This window comes from Maylandia zebra, linkage group LG7, assembly GCF_041146795.1.
Source record: "Maylandia zebra isolate NMK-2024a linkage group LG7, Mzebra_GT3a, whole genome shotgun sequence".
Taxonomy (NCBI): Eukaryota; Metazoa; Chordata; class Actinopteri; order Cichliformes; family Cichlidae; genus Maylandia; species Maylandia zebra.
The window spans coordinates 40,276,310-40,293,319 of NC_135173.1; the positions used below are offsets into that span (position 1 = coordinate 40,276,310).

The 17,010-nt window shown below is 38.0% G+C and overlaps 1 protein-coding gene across 3 annotated transcripts in view; it reads right to left on the minus strand.

The window, feature by feature from the left end:
- Nucleotides 1-3,491: 3,491 nt before the first annotated feature.
- The window catches only part of epha5 (EPH receptor A5), a 61,946-nt gene continuing 48,427 nt past the window's right edge, over nucleotides 3,492-17,010 (minus strand). The window contains exons 14-20 of one of the 3 annotated variants that reach the window (XM_076886361.1): nucleotides 15,832-15,899; nucleotides 15,595-15,736; nucleotides 14,211-14,360; nucleotides 11,689-11,882; nucleotides 10,557-10,721; nucleotides 9,411-9,427; nucleotides 3,492-9,039 (exon numbers count right to left, since the gene is read on the minus strand). In XM_076886361.1, coding sequence (XP_076742476.1) covers nucleotides 9,023-9,039; nucleotides 9,411-9,427; nucleotides 10,557-10,721; nucleotides 11,689-11,882; nucleotides 14,211-14,360; nucleotides 15,595-15,736; nucleotides 15,832-15,899 — 753 coding nt within the window. In that variant the 3' untranslated portion in view covers nucleotides 3,492-9,022. The remainder of the gene's footprint in view (nucleotides 9,040-9,410; nucleotides 9,428-10,556; nucleotides 10,722-11,688; nucleotides 11,883-14,210; nucleotides 14,361-15,594; nucleotides 15,737-15,831; nucleotides 15,900-17,010) is intronic. The other 2 variants (XM_004538361.2, XM_004538360.3) reach the window with 2 other exon arrangements.

Consider the following 17,010-nt stretch of genomic DNA (forward strand, 5'->3'; position numbering starts at 1 on the left):
CTTTCCTTGGGGTAACCTCACAAACTGCATGGTAATATATTTACAGTCTCTGGGGTCTCACCGATGGGCTACAACAGCAGAAGACCACACCAGGTGCCACTCCTGTTAGCTAAAAACAGAGAATTGAGATTAAAAGTCACTAAAACTGGACAATGGAGGATGAAAAACAATGTCTGGCTTTGTTGACTCTTGATATCTGGTGTAGGGACTATTTTCTTGTCACACTTAGTACCAACTGAGCATTTTTCACGTGCCACAGCCTGCCTTATTATGGTTGCTCACCATACCAATCACCCTTTATCGTCACACTGTACCCATCTTCTGATGGCTGCTTCCAGCAAGGTAACACCGCATATCACAATGCTATCAAACTCACAATCACATCAAACTGGCTTCTTGAACAAACAATGAGTTCCCTGAACTTAAGTGACCTCGACAGTCACCAGATGTCAGTCCAGTCAATCATCTTTGGTATGTATTGAAATGGGAGATTCACATCAGGGACGGATGACAAATCTGCAGCAACCATGCAATGCTATTGTGTCAAAATGGAACAAAATCTCTGAGGAATATTTCCAGCATGCTGTTGAATCTATGCACAATGAATCAGGATGGTCATGAAGGCAACAGGAGGATACAGCATGGTGCTAACAATTTAAATTTCATATTTTTGGAGGAGTTTTCTTTATGCTGCGTTTTCTGTTTCCTATTTTGTGGGATTTGTTAAGAAAGTGCAGAGAATTAACCATTTAAATTAATGATGACATTTTGCAATAACCTATGAACTAAATACTCATTGAGACATTTCTGTATTTAATAGGGGGAATACTAAATTGTAATATCTTGACTTAGACAAATATCTGGTGAGATCAAAGGGTGGCACTTTTTGCTGTTTTGATGATTTGGTTTTCTTTTGTAGACATGTGACTACGGTATCTCACCGAGTCAACCAGGACTTCCTCTGAATACCAAAAAGCATTCACAGTCAAATGTGAGTCTATATGTCCAAAAGCTAAAGCTTGGCCACAACTGTGTCACGCAACAGGATAATGATGTATGACTATGTCATGTATCAGGAACTCTACAACAGAATAGCTGAAAGGAAAAAAAATAAACATATTGCAGTGGCGTAGTCAAAGTCCAGATCTCATGCTGTCTGACATGCTGTGTCAAAATTAGAGATGGCACGATATCACTTTTTTATGTGCAATACCGATATCAGAAATTTGGATATCTGCCGATATAAATATTTATATATAGGGTATTTTATAATCAATAAAACGTTTTTTTTTAAATATCTTGCTGCATTTTGTATAAGTTCATACTCAAGTTTAAAAAAACAAAATAAAACTAAAGCTATTCTGTTATACCTGTATGCAAAAAATACACTGCACCCAAAATATTTCATGGTTCAGCAACACTGATCAATCTAATAAACTTAAACCTACACCATCCTTCCTATTGTGGTATTTTAAAGAGTACTTAGTAGAAATATTAAGCAACCTAACTAATAGGGTTGCCAACTCCTAGCAAAAAGAAAAAAAATAGGGAACCAACCCCTGCCCTCCGCCTCACAATGCTTAATTGACGTAATCAACCTTAATTTAATGCACGTGTAAAGAAAAAAAAATGCACAGAAATCAATTATTTTTCTACAATAATTAAATAGATTCTATATCTTTCTTCAACTGAACTGCAGACTGCACAGATGGTATCTTCCCAAAGGAAAAAGTGTTATAGCTTACTATGTTATAAATTTGACTTAATAGTTCTGATATACAATAATGGACTTCTATACATTTGACATCAGATGAAAACTTTGGTTGTAAGATTCAGATAATTATCACAGACGCGGACTACAGCTTTCTTGGCTGCTGCCTCAAAGCACATTGTGCGCTGTCTATCTTGCGTGCTGCACAATATCGTTTATTATTTAGTATCTACTGATATCTACTGCTAGCTAGTTTATTGTGATGGTGCTGTTTTTTTTATTATGTTGCTCTTTGTTGTTTGCTTTCTCTTCTGTTTTTTCTCTCCATACAAGTGACCCAGGTGTTTTGTTTTTTTGTTTGTTTTTTTTCTTTCTTCCCCCCCTTCTCACCGTCTCTTCTCCCCTTTGGTTTTCTTTCTCTCCCTCTCTTTCTTTCATTCTTTCTCCCTGTCCTATCCCCCAGTCATGTCTGTCCCGTTTGTAGCAACTGAAAATAAAATAAATTCATAATTATAATAAAGGTAAATCAAATGGACCAATATGGCAAGGCCATGATGATCCACTTGGTAAAATAAATCCGCCTGGCATCTTTCTTGGCCTTAAGACAACAATTCTGATGGCTAAAGATCCAAACGGGACACAAAAAAAAAGATTCAGATAATTGTTTATTAAAAGCTAGACATGACAATTAGAAAGAATGTATGTCTTTTTGCCCCCCTTTCCCTGTTAATGCCCTACCTGGCCCCCTGGCAAAATCTTGCTAGACCCGCCCCCGCACAGTTACCAGCCGTCAGCTACTTAGAAAAGGATCCTGGTGCTGATCGGCTGATCAGCTGATCATTGATTAGATTCATGATTGAAGTAGCAGCAGGAGAGGGAGGGAGAGAGAAGAGGCAGTCACTCCATATATCGGTCGTTAAGCTTAACGTGGGAATGCTTTATAAACATTCAGAGATGAACTTACACACTTGCTTTACTTCTCTATGGGAAACCTTTCTCTGAGATGAAATGCCGGTTTGGTAGCGAGGCTACAAATGCTCAACCAGACCCCCAACAGGTCTTGCACGCCACAGCCGCTCTATCACGTGAAGCATACTGCTCCAACGGCTAAGGTTATGAGCTGAGTTACGCCATGTCGCAAGTTTTGTGAGTTGCTTTTGTGATATTTAATGGATCGGATTACATTTTTTATTTCTCTCTGATATTCGATCCAGTAATTTAGGTCAGTATCGAATCGGTCCATCTCTAGTCAAAATTGAAAAATATAAAACGAGATAATATGAAAGATTTATATTCTCACTGGACACCACCTTTTACCTTGCTAGCACCAGGTTATATCCATTATTGCCTTCATAACTGGCTTGATTCTTTGAGAGCTGAATAAATGAATATCTGTGAACCTCACACAACGATGTGACAGAAGTCATACAGAAAAGATTACTTTAAGTTATTACTGCTGAAGGCGTTTCTACAAGTGTTGTGTACTTACTTTTGCACATCACTGTATATTAAAATTTTGGCCTCATTGTTCACTAAAGTTATGCACAATCTAAAAACTCAGTTCCAAAATTCAAAAATTTTCCTTGGATGATATTGCTACAGTTACACCTTCAGAATGACTGAAAGTAACATAATATGATGGCACTGCTTTTTCCTGTGAGGTCACAAACAAATCACTGCAGTGCAGGAGCAAAGCATAAAACATAAAACAATTATTAATAATTATTGTAATGTGTAGTGCCTGTGTGTGGTCAACAGATAATGATTGTTACAACAAGAGTTGATGTTACTCATGTTTTATTGCAAAAATATAGATTTGATAACACACTACAAAAACATCAACACAAACATAATACATGACAGTCTCAAAAACAAACCAATAGCACATCAGTAGCTGAGTATTTTTACTGTGCTTTCAATAAATCACAATGAATTTGTTACTCAGTCGCTTAAAACTGTATGTGTGAACTGATAAAATAATTACATTTGAGCTGGGGACAATTGATTAATCACATACTTGTTTTGTATGTTAACACTTTGTGAAAGCTGCACATCTACATTCTAAGATCAAATACGTGATAATCAAATAAATGTACCTATTTTCCACTTCCTGAGAAGTTAAAAACACAAATGCAAGTAGACAGTGCCGTTGGAAACAGTGTTTGTCCCACTGCAAATATGCATTTGAAGAATTGCTTTTTCTCAAAAATGTTACTCAACAGGCAAATGCCGTGGTCTCGAATTACAATTGTAATTTTATTGACCCACATTAGTCTTTAGGAGACATTTTTCCCCCGTCAGTGTGGTTTTCTATATGGCACAAAATACAAATCCTATGCACTTCATCAGCTGTTGCTAAGATGAAGCTGCCCACTAAAGAAGTGGAATAAGTTCAAGCTTATTCCAAACATCTTTTAAACCAAAAATAAGTTGTACAAAGTCTTTGACTTTATTTGCACAGTTGCTCCAAAGTATAAGAAATGCTGAAACGACTAATCAAAAATAGTAGTAATATTAATATTAATAGTAGTAATGGAAGAATGCTAGAACTGTGGGCCCTGATACAATTCAACTCACTTTCAAGGACTCCTAAACCTATTTTCAGTATGTTCACGTCTGACAACCCCCCCCAAAAAACTTAATCAGTTAGTGCAACCTTTTGTTGTTGTTACATTCCCATGCATTTGTGTATGCAAAAATTAATTTTGCAAATAATGTCAGGTCACATATTGCTTTTGGGTCTTTCATAGAATCCAGTCAAACTGGTATCTACTGGTTTATCACTCAGAGCCCCAGAGAGCAGCCATTTGGCTTTTCTACCTTTAAGCGGTGCTGTAATTTTGGAATAAACCCCCCAAAAACTCATGTATGAGTGCAACAACTTCTAATGGACATTTCTGCCTGGACCAGTGTGGCTAACTTAGATTACATCTTCTCAAACTCAAACAACAAAGATGTTACATAAGACCGGTTGTCTTATGTAATTTGACGCAACAATTTTGTCTCCTGCATAAACACTGCATGGCTGACGGAGTTTCAGCTGACAGTTACTGAAGAGTAAAACCACATAAATCTTTAGTATTTGCTGGTTTGTTGTGCTTTCTTTTTTTTTCTTGGCTAAATGTGAGCAAAAGATAAAGTCTTGCTATTGGGAAAAAGTGCTGAGAATAAAGTATTTGAATTGATGATTTGATAATCTGAGCAGAGCATATAATTAGCTTGACTGTATATTTACTATGGTTTGCAATGCCAAGAAATCAATACCTGTTCTCACACTTTTGGAATTAACAGTGTTGATGCTAAAAAGCTGTCAAGACTGGCTGAGGCCTTGACATCAAGGATTAGTGCTCTGTTGACTTCTTGTTAAAAAGCCAATAATTCACCTTTATTCTAAAAGATGCCTGTCAAACCCTGTGTTTACATCATGAAAGTGTATTGTTGTGCCATACACTCGAAAATATGGTGCTCTACATCAATGATGCTCATATAACTTTGATTTGTATTACAAATATGATTAATTCTTGTGCTTAACTGTAAAAAAATTATGCCATGGTGACCAATGGGAGTGTGAAGGGAACACAGTAATTTTAATAATTAAATAGTAAATAATAAGGATACACTTGCTGACAGTAACATGTCAGTCATCTATCGATATTTTAGTCAAACAAAGGGCAACAGAATTCTCATAAAGTGCAAATTAAATTAGTTCCAACAAGCATATTATCTGACATTCTTCTTATTGCCTGTAGACGTTGTTGGCAAACATGTATAGAAAGTTGAACAGCTGGGGCATAGCATTTTGGCAGGGGAGTAAATAACGGTGCTCAAAAGATGAGAGGCACTTATAAGGGTGTCGTATTCACTAATTTTTCATGCCCCAAGCATAAATTTTAGTTTGAAAATTCCAGTAAGCTGAAAGGGTGGTTGTAAAAAGCCAATAACATGACAACTAGGGAGGGTCAAAACACTGCGAAACCCAAACTAAAAGCAGTATTCGTGAGACTGAGGAAGCCTTATGACTCGCTGGGTCGTAAATAAAAACTGCCCAACACAACTGCTTTTGCTGTACAGTACATGCCTTATATTTTGCACCATGTTACTGATGCCTTCCCCTGCTGAATGAAATACCTGCACAGCCACAATAATCTACATAGGCATGGATGCCAGTTTTACTGCCAAATGTTGCCTGCTGTTAAATGCTTGACATCACTAAATGCATACAGTTCCCCAATAATATGCAACATAGCAACATAGTTTATCAATGTACAAGCCATAGACTAAAGAGGCTATGCAGATATTTATCTTGTACCAGACTTTCACTCTGTTAGAACACTATGACTTTCAGAAACACATAATAATATAGAATATTAACCTGTGACCATTCCCCACTTTACAATCTTTTATGGAAGCAGTCAAGAAGTTTGATCTTGACAGCAGGTGGAAAAGCTTAAATGCCATTACCTAAGAGGGTCCTTACCACCATTAAGGACTTATCCCTTTTACTTATCTTGAACTCTGTGGGGGGTCTGAGTGTTTCAAAGTGAAAGCATGTTCTTTGAAAAAGTGAAATGCCCCTTTAAAACCTTTACATTCTTCTTGTGTGCTTTTCTATACCTTTCATACAATCAGGTGATAACACCTCTTGAACCCCCCCCCCCCCCCCCCCCCCCAAAAAAAAAAGAAACCCTACTTCTACAATCTCATTGCATTTCCATCTGTATACCCCAACACTAGCAGTACACTAACTGATACAAATATAAGCATGTTAGCACAGATATAATGTGAGAACGTAGCTTCTCTTTAGGTGAACAATGCAGTGAAAAAAGGTCAAGTTTTAGCAATAAAGCACTGAGTAGCAATCTACGTATAACATACCATACCAAAGAGAAGTAAAGCAAGGGCTTGATCATTGACATCATTGTATATGTTTATACCATACAATACACCAGAAATTCATCAGTCCCTGTTCATAATTCTCATCTACTTCTAGTGTCAACAAAGCTTTTCTTGCTGCTCTCATTTAGGGCCACTGAAAAATATTTCTAGGTCTTGCACCAAAAAAAATGTAAAATGAAACATAATCACCAACAACATAAGATAAATATTTGCTCTTTTGCATACCCTTCTGGGGACCCTTATCTGGGGACAGTTGTGCTGGTTGCCCCCACTCGATAGCGGCCCAGGTCTATGTAGCAGGAATGCCGATTCAGAATATCTGTCACTATTTACTAATGTGTTCTACTCTGAGATGACTGGTCAATATCCACTTGTCCACATGATAGCAGACAGAAGAACAATGCTCCCTGCTTTAAATATATAATACATTATATACATGAAAGACATGTAGGCAAAGCTGCTCAGTAGTCCAAGAGAGAGTATTATTATAAAACACAAACTGTCCACATAACTTTTGCTCTTTTTTCAAACAAGTAGAAATAAATAAACGATTATCAAGTAGATGAATATTGCCTCCTTATTTTCAGCAGTCCTGTTAGAGTGAGGTTTATTGTGGTGTTGCAGACATGCGTGTGAGAGATTCTCCGCGGCATGGTAAACTGAACAGAGTGCTGATGGGTTTCTGCGGTACCTGAAGTTTGTTGGTTCTAAGTGAAGGCTTGATGAAGATCCGAGTGCACTCTTGAGAGAAGGCTGCATTGAAATCCTTGTAGAAGTTCCCTTAAAATCTGAGGAAAATGTTCCATTAGAATACCAGTAAACAGTCTTGTTGGAATCTTTGTGATCCCTTCCATGAGAATCTGAATGGCAGTTCCATTATTACATGAACAAATGTTCCATCAGGATTGAATGAACCTTTGACGAGTGTCAGTTTGTTCCAGTTGTATTCTACTGGAACCACATTTAAACATGAAGTGGAGTTTAATTTGAAAATGCGCGATCGATGAATGGATGTCAAATTAAAAATGTCCAGTTCCAGTGTGGATCCTACCTTAAGGTTATTTGGAATCTGGATGAAAGATTTACTCATAAGCAAATGCTTCTTTTGAATCTCAGCAAAATCTTCTCCTAGACTTTGAAGTGAAGGTTTTTAAGCGATTTCAGTGTTCCATGTGCTGCTTGCCTGCAATCTGAGTGAATATTTCACTAAAATATGTGTGAATTTTTCAGCTAATAGAACAGTTTACAATTAAAATATGCATTGCTTTGTCGTAACTTCACTGTAAGTGAAAGGTCTTACACATAGAGCAAAGCCAGCTGAATAACATACAATCAGTGGCCTCATTCAGAAGCTGGTTTTAAGGACTAGAATGGTTTTATTGCCACATTGTAGCAGTGCTATACATTCATCCAGAAGAACAGCTGTAGAGAGTATATTTAAGTGTAAATCTTCATGTCTTTATTTGTTTGTTTTCACTTCTCTTTTTTAGGCTCTGTAAGAACCATTCTTAAGATCTAGTATTTTAAAACAGCAAAGGTCAAGTATCTATTCTTGTCTTTCATTGCTTTGGAAGATAATTAAGTAAATGACAGTGAATATGAATATGGATGATTAAAATAGATTTTAGCTTCAGTTTTGCACATGAAGATGTGGTAGAAATGGGTAAAAATCAAAACCACAAGCACATCAGCATGTCAAAGCAAATATTGACATTAATTTAAATAATGATAATGGTTCAATATATGGAAATTAATTCAGTGAAACCTGATGGAACGGTAATCTCGATGGAGAAAGTTGCCAAAGAATCAGCAAGTACTTTTTTTGTTCCACGGGGCTCAGCTCACCTGAGACAGGTTGAAAAGGTTCCCTTCGAGCCCAGTGTATAAACTCACATCTGTGATACAGCCAAAAACTTTATGGTTGCTCTCAGAGTTAGATCTGCTGTCTGTGATTTAGGTATCCAAAACAGTGCCAAGAGGATCCCCAGAGTCATATAATTGAATAATTAAAGTAAAACCATTACTTAAGTTCATATTGAGCTCACCATCATCATCCCTCCAAGTAGCACCACTCAGTCCAGTTCAGTTTGGTTTTAGTGCTGCAATATCCAATATTCCCAATGACACCAACGCAAACTCCACACACAGGAACCAACAACATGTGGATCCTCCAGTTTAGATCGGTAGAACACTGGGTATCCTCGTCCACAGAAAGTGCTAAGCCACTCTAGGTCCAGTACATAGTAGGTCCATATATTGTTTTTCTGTGTTTGTGTGCGAGTGTACGAGTGTGCATGTGTCTGTATGTTTGTATTTCACATCATATGTTTACAGTAGAGTTGGTGCTGTTCATATGGACCCTCATCTCCTGAATGCTAGTAATAATTTTTTTCTGGTGTCCAGCCAAGTTCACGCCTACTCTTCGCAAATCCCTGAAAAACAGCACACAGAAAACAGGGCACTATATTTAAGCATTCTGCTAACAAATAAGGCAATGCATGAGAAAGTTGTTAAAAATAAGCCTGCATTTTGGATTACTTACATAAATAAATTCATTTTTAATGAATGTGATAACCAGTCTTTTTTGTAAGTTAGAAATTATTGTGTGTTTGGGCTTTTGGATACACACTGACTAAAGAGATTTTGCTGTTAAACCAATTTCTCAATCGTCCTCGAGTTATATATGACATTTTTACCAATGTTCTGTAGTTATATTATCTTTATATGAACTCTTAGTTCAATGAAGAGAAAAAGCATTTTGAAGTATTTGCACAGACTTGCAATCTTGTAATGCAGTGCTTACCAAATTTATTAGACCCCCTGTAATAAAAATGAGAAAACACAAATATTTTAGAAATCTATCAAAAACATGTTTAAAAAAAAGTTTTAGGCAAATAACAAACTGAACTCACATTTTTTTATCCAAATTTGAACCGGCAAACTCTTCTCTGAGAGGTCAGAAATTAACCAAGTCTAAAATTCAAGTGCTGAAAATAAACTTTCCTGTTCAGGAATGCAAGTAAAGAACTGTAATTTGGCTTTACTATAATATGCTTTACACTAAATTTGAAAATGAATGGAAAACAACAATAATTATAGCTTAGCATTAAAAATATAATTTTGATTAAAGAGCTTCTGCATAGAAACATACAAAAATGTGGGTAATTATGAATACCTTTCATTTAGGGCAGCACTGGAATAAAACTTACATTGGGTGATGGTCTAATAAAGTTGTTAAGCACTGTAGATAACCTTCAAACCACTTTGTGTGTTCATTAGAGTGTTCATTACATTAAATGGTCTACGGAAAAAACATCTGTGATGCTGTTTAAACCTGGCATTAACATGTCAGCTAAGGACATGAGTGAATAGACCCAGTATACACTGACAATGCATTCAAATCAGATCGCTCAAACAATATGGGATTTGGACTGGGCTCAGTACTGGACCACAGTGTCTTCTGTGTAAGCACAATCTGTAGGTAACTGTTTATGCACTACTGGCGTACTACTCAAGTGTAAACAGACATATATCACCAAGATGTGTTTCAAGCATGTTTGGCATGTTTGACTGGGTTTTTCCTGAAACATGCCAATGAATAGACCTAATCTTGTTTTCTTCTTATAACTTACAACTATAGCAGAATAGGCACATGAAGTGCTTTGCTGCTTCTCACCAGTAAAGAAACAACTGGATACAAATGACAGATATATTAGATTCAATGACAATTGGTCACTGATGTAACTCAAAGATACATTCTAATCCTGTAGATGAACTGACATACTCTGAAGTGTCCACTTGTAAATACCCAGTGGACAGCGATAAAACCCATGTTAATGCCTTACAAATGATTTATATTAAAACCAGGGGGAATGAAACTAAACCTTAAGGTAGACGTCCTATCACCTATGCATTTATATGTATGTGTGCATGTGCATAAGACTCTTACTCTGATGTCATCTGAGCCACTGTTTCCAGTGAAGAGTAACCTCCTTCCATAAACAGTTCAGTGTAACGTCCCATCTTGATGGAGTCAAGCCACTCTCCTACAGTCTGGCTTTGAGTGCTACAGTTCCCTTCTACGCTGGCATGCTCCACTAACAGGTTGGAAACTCTGGAACGTGGGAAAACAGGTAAAGAGAAAGCAAAATGTTTGAACATGAGTCTTCATGAAGCTATTTATGCACCATTACACAACTGCAAATGTTGTCCACTCAAAAGTCTTTGTCATTTGGCTCACTCTTCATGCTTACAAATAAGGCTCTCTCTTATCAAACAGAAATATTTATGCCAACTAACAACATTCTCCACACTATAACTAGAAGAGGCGTGTGGTGTGAGAAAAGGACAAGCATAGCTTGAGTCATTTTAATCTTGACGCCCGTCATATGTCATTGTATGGCTGTTAGATAAGGTGTTGCTTTATTAAATGCGTTCCGGTGTGTGTTTGTGTGTGTGTACAAAAAGAAAGAGGAAAACAAAAGATCTACCATTATTTCATTATCTCCGCAAAGAAAATAACATAATGAAGTGTCTGCATAAATGTCTGCTTCAGAGCAATTATTGCCATTTCATACCATTATGTACTAATGCACTGCACATACATGGAGAGGAAATACTAACTGAATGTTCAAATGTTACGACAATCAAAGGACACCCCACTGACTACATTTCAGACTAATGCTTCATTCTAAGAAAATTAAGCCACTTTATTTCTCTGCTCTTTATTGCTAGTGTGCAGCAGCCAAAGACTACGTTTTAACTATGCTGCTACACAGGACTTCAGTAAGACTCTATTTACATTTTATCTTGAAAGATGAAGTCTATTAGCTTAGAGTGCTGAGCCTAATTTGCTTAAAAATGAATGTGTAAATTAATACACTTCATTTTTAAGAGCCAAGAAGCAGAAGCATCATCAATAAGTGTTTAGAAATGTTTAACAGAAAGCTAACATCATTTCTTAACAAAGACAATAACACCAGCCATTTAGATGATATCATCTGTATGTGTGCGTGCTTGTGGAATAAACTATAACTAATATATATTTTAAATGGTGTGCAAAGTACAGTGTTACATCCTACCTGTGTGAGGAGTTGACAAGCTTTTTTAACGAGCTGGGGTTCCGGATGAATTTGTCTAGCAGGCAAACAATCTCATCAAACTTGGGACGGTTGCTGCGTTCTCGCTGCCAGCAGTCCATCATAAGATGGTACAGGGCCTCAGGACAGTCCATAGGACCTGGCAACCTATAGCTTTCCTCCACTGCTTTTATTACCTTCAGATAGAGAGATGAAGAAAGACAGGCAGGTTAGCTTTACAAAAGCAAACAAACAAAAAACAAACCTGTGTATAATGTACAAACAGTTATACTGTAAGAGCAAAAGATAAATTTCAATCATCTATGCGAGTAGCATAGCTAAAGGTTGCTTTAACTTCATGATTATTGTCTGATTGTAGAGTTTAGGAAGCAGTTTCTTCCTCCTCCCCTATCATCATCAGGGGAACAGATGTTGGGGTGACGGATGAATCCCTAGGACTACACATAAACAGCTAACTCGACTTGTACAGGAACACAGATATTGTCTTTAAGAAGGGTCCAGAGTTGCCTGTATCTTCTTAGGAGGCTCAGGTCCTGCAATGCCAAATGCCCATGCTGTCTATGTTTTGTTACTCTAAGGTTGGACATATGACTATATGGCAGTGTGTTGGGGCAGCAGGGTGAAAACAGCTGATGTCAGGTGTCTGAAAGGAGGTTGCTAAAGAAACTGCTCAGCATTATGTACAATCCATCCCACTATACATTCCTCTCTGATTGCTCACCACAGCACACACAGGAAAAGGCTCATTGCCCCAAGGTGCAGGACTGAGCACTACAGCAGATCCTTTCTACCTGTGGCTATTAGATTATCCAACTCCCATCTGTTTTGATAGTTCAAACACTGAAAATACCCCAAAAAGAGCAAAAAAAGCGAAAAAGAACAACTACACATTAACAACATTAACACTCTATAATACTATAATTTTATACCTTCTCATCTGTTCTTTACGAGATGGAAGGATTAGTATTACTACCATAGTATCACTTGTAATTTATTCTCTGTTATCACTTACTGCGTTTGCTGATGGCATTAATATAATTAACACTGTTCCACTTTGTGCCTATGCGCACTCCTGTACTGCTTGCTGATACTTTTATTTGTGTTTATATGTCAAACTTTTGTCTTTGTGTCTTTATTTTTAGTAACTGAGATTTAGTTTGCTGTTTTTATGCTCTCAGTTTCTGTTCTTATTGCACTGAGCATGTAAAAGACACAATAATTTCAAAACACCATAATCAGGTTTGTTCAAAAGATTCTGGTATGCTGTCCCCGAGGAAATAAGACTCCAAAGCGACTATAAAATGAAAATCTATAACATGGATATATATTGAAGTATGCAGAGGGTACATCCTGTTTGGTGTATCCTGCAATATTTTTTTAAAGGCAGAACCATGACACACTTCAGCAAGGCAAGATTACTTTCAAATTGAGTTCTCCTGAGCAAGATCCTGAATTCTGATACTTGCTCTCTACCCGACCTTATACTCAAATATCCATGAAGTTAGCAACCCAACACCAATGGCCTGTGTGAATCCAGCAAAATAACACAACATTAACACAACTTTGTTTATTTCACATGCCTCATAACCCCGTTAATCATTTCTGCAAGTAACAGGATGCAGTACTGAATCACAGAAATGTTTTGGTGGGGGAAATTGAATTGGATGAATAATAAATAAACCTTAGCTCCCTCCGTTAGACCCTGCAGTGGAAAGCAGGCTGCAGTTTTCAGCCTAGTTCTGCCAGTGCAAGACACTACAGGGAATTGATTTGTTGAGTTTATGACAGCCTTTACTTGTGTCAAATTCACACAGAAGACAGATGTGATGGCACTCCAATACGCTTGCATGTATTAAAGCGCATGCATATGTACTCTTGCACTCTAGCATAAGAGAGAAGCACAGCAGCAAATCACTGCGTGCTGAGGGGGTAGAAAAACTGACTGGCAGGGAGGAAAGATCAGAGGAAGGGAATGAGAGACGAAGTGGGGGAAGAAAGAGAGGGCGGACAAGACGCAAAAAAGTGCATTTTGTAGAGACAAAAAAAGGGACAAGAGAAAGAAGTGAGAAGGAAGAGGAGACAGTGGGCAACAGAAGGTGATAGCTGAGAGAAAGAGAGTGTGAGAGCCTGCACTTTCTTGTGCAGATCAGAGAAAATCCAGCATAACGCTTTCAATTAAACATCAAACGTCTTCTCCTCTCCTCTCCTTCTCATCCTCCTCTCCTTCCCCTCTCTAGATTCGAGACAGACAGCCTAACAACCAAAAGGAGGGTGGAGTCTGAAGTAGGAGTTGGAGAGGTCACTGGAGGGCTGTGCGTGCATATGTTGCCTGTGTGAGTGGGTGGGTGGGAAATTGATGCATGTGTGTGGTGATGAATCAAGTACTGCAAGCTCACACATCACCATCTGATACGACTGCAGTTGTAAAATCCAGCAAATACTACATGCGTTACTCACAAGATTAAAGAAAACTAACTTTTCCTTAAAATGTCTTTAAAACTTACGTCTTGATTGGACATCTCCCAGTAGGGCCTCTCTCCGTATGACATCACTTCCCACATGACAATCCCATAACTCCACACATCGCTAGCCGAGGTGAACTTCCTGTATGCAATTGCTTCTGGAGCCGTCCAGCGAATGGGAATCTTTCCGCCCTGTAACAAAATGCAGTGTTTACCAGATGATCCAAACACATTGAAGCATTTAACGGAACCTGGGGCTTGGAAAATAGAACCTCAAATTTTCGTGTGTTGTGCTGCTTTATTATGAAGAAATCTGATATGTTCACATAAATAAATAGACTCGAGCTACGCTTGTCCAGAGCTACAGCAGTAAATACAGCTGCCGTCATTCAACATTTTCATCTTTTGTGTCATGAGGATGGAAACCAAGAACAGACCTTAATTGAGACACTTCTTCCGCATGTGGTCCAATCCAAATTTCCCCTAATGGATACCAATTTAGGAACACATTCATGATACCAAGTTTCACTTTCTTATACAAATTCCCTATCCTAACTGTCGGGGGCCCTGTGATTCCTCTATTTTTTACTCATCTTCATTATCATGCTTTCATTGCAAAGATAAAAAAAAAAGTTCACAGAAAGACTGCTGAGTTCCACAGGAAAGTGTGTTTTCAGCTGATGAGTGGTGAAATTAGCTTGATGCAGTATTGATGAACACAGCAGCAGGATATCTCAAGCTCTGATTATTTGAAGGGTGTGAATTATGTTATTCTCACTGCTCTGTCAGGGAAGGAGACCCAGACAGTGATAGAGAGAGAGAGCAAGAAGAGATGTAGCCTGGCAGTGAGAGGTGAGTGACAGGATATTTGGCACTAAGGCAGCAAGACTCAGTGCTAATTGAGTGTTGCAGAGACTGAGCTGAGTACTAATTGGACCTCCTCCAGCAGGAAGCAGGCCATCTCTGGCTGACAGAACGCCACTCAGCCTGGGATATACAGCTCAATTTAAGGCCTGCTGCTGTTGTCTGTGTGTGTGTGTGTGTCAGTGTGTGTTAGTTAAAGTGTCTAGGTGTGTATTTAGTGGGAAGACTATTCTGTGTGTCAGTTTTTCACTTAATCCAAAGTTTGATAAGGCAGAGTCATGCTCTGACACAACCCATATTAAATGTAAATAACTTTAAAGACAACAGTGTGCTGCCCTCTTCCCTAACACCCACACTGAGGCAGTCAGGTGATTAATTTATTAGTTGATCAAAAGAAAATTAAGTGAATGCTACTCGCTTGCATGCACCTTTTAAATATCTTTGCTCTGATATATATTACAGTCTTATGTAATTTAAATTGAACAGACTTTGGGCAGTTAGCCTGACAAACAACTTTAAGATATGTAATAACCACTGGCTTCAGAAATTTGTGCAGCTTTACCCGCGTGGTATATGCAGCCTCCGGATCATCTTCCAGGACTCGGGATAGACCAAAATCAGACACTTTACACACAAGGTTACTGTTGACCAGGATGTTACGAGCCGCTAGATCACGGTGGACATAGCCCATGTCAGACAGGTATCTACATTTGTCAACACAAAGGGAAGAAGGGTTAAACACAAACACTGCACGTTAATGAGTTCGAAAACACAGTGTGTTTGTTGGTTTTCTTTATACCTCATGCCAGATGCAATCCCACGCAGCATACCAACCAGCTGGATTACAGTAAACTGGCCATCATTTTTCTATGTAGAAAGAAGGGACAAAGGTGGAAAGACAATCTTAATATTTTGCTTTGGTATCTTTATCTAAACAATTGAATATAGTGTAAATAAATCGAGTCTATAATGTATCACATACGATGTACCACATATGTATTAACAAAAAATAACACGAATAGAAATGAAGACATAAACAGATAAACCTTAAAAAATGGGGCCTATAGAGAGTTTATAGAGCTGGCCTTATAAAAGCTGCCAGACAGGACAGGATAGTGTAACTCTATATATGTCTGTGAAGGTTCTCAGTCATCCAGGTCATCGCAGTCTAAGGAGCTTGGAAAGAAAAGCGTCTGGAAGTTGCTTGAAGACGTTTCACCTCTCATCCGAGAAGCTTCTTCAGTTCTAGGGTCAAATGGTGGAGAGTCCCAGATTTAAACCCAGTGGGAGTTTCCCCCCAAAGAGGGACAACTCTATATATGCACCACATAATAATAATAATAAAACATGTGAACATTTCTGACTTTATTTTGATAGGGACAGTGGGAAGAATGGCAGAAGTAAGCACAGGGGGGGATGACATTTAGCAAATGCTACCCAGGCAGCATCTGCACAAATTATTTACCCATGTTGTATCAAACTTTAGCACTTAACTACTGGTCAACCCTGTATATGTTCTGTTGATTTTAAACCGTGTAAACCTGCAGACCTGGGCCAATTACAAGATAATATAAAGAAAGATGGGAAAAGGCTCCTTTTCAACTTCTCCCCCTGGATTTTGTCAATGGCTGTTATGGTGCCACTGCAGCAAATGTTGGGATTACTTTTTCTGTTTTTCTCTAACACCTACCAACCAACAGCACAGGTTGTGGATCGTGAAGCAGGAAGAAAGATTAAAAGCTGAAATATATTCTCCAGTATTGGTTTGGTTGTAGCCACATAATCACTGATCAATACAGATCTGATTAGCCTATTGTGTCAGCAAGGCAAGTCAGCTTATCTAACCCTAATGCTCTAGTTTTATGTGATAATTATAGAGAATATCCATAAGCACTTTACTCTGAAAATACACTTAATTTACATTTATATATTTCTAGTATTTAGCTCTGGAGCTCACCATTTTCCCTCTATAAGTGTC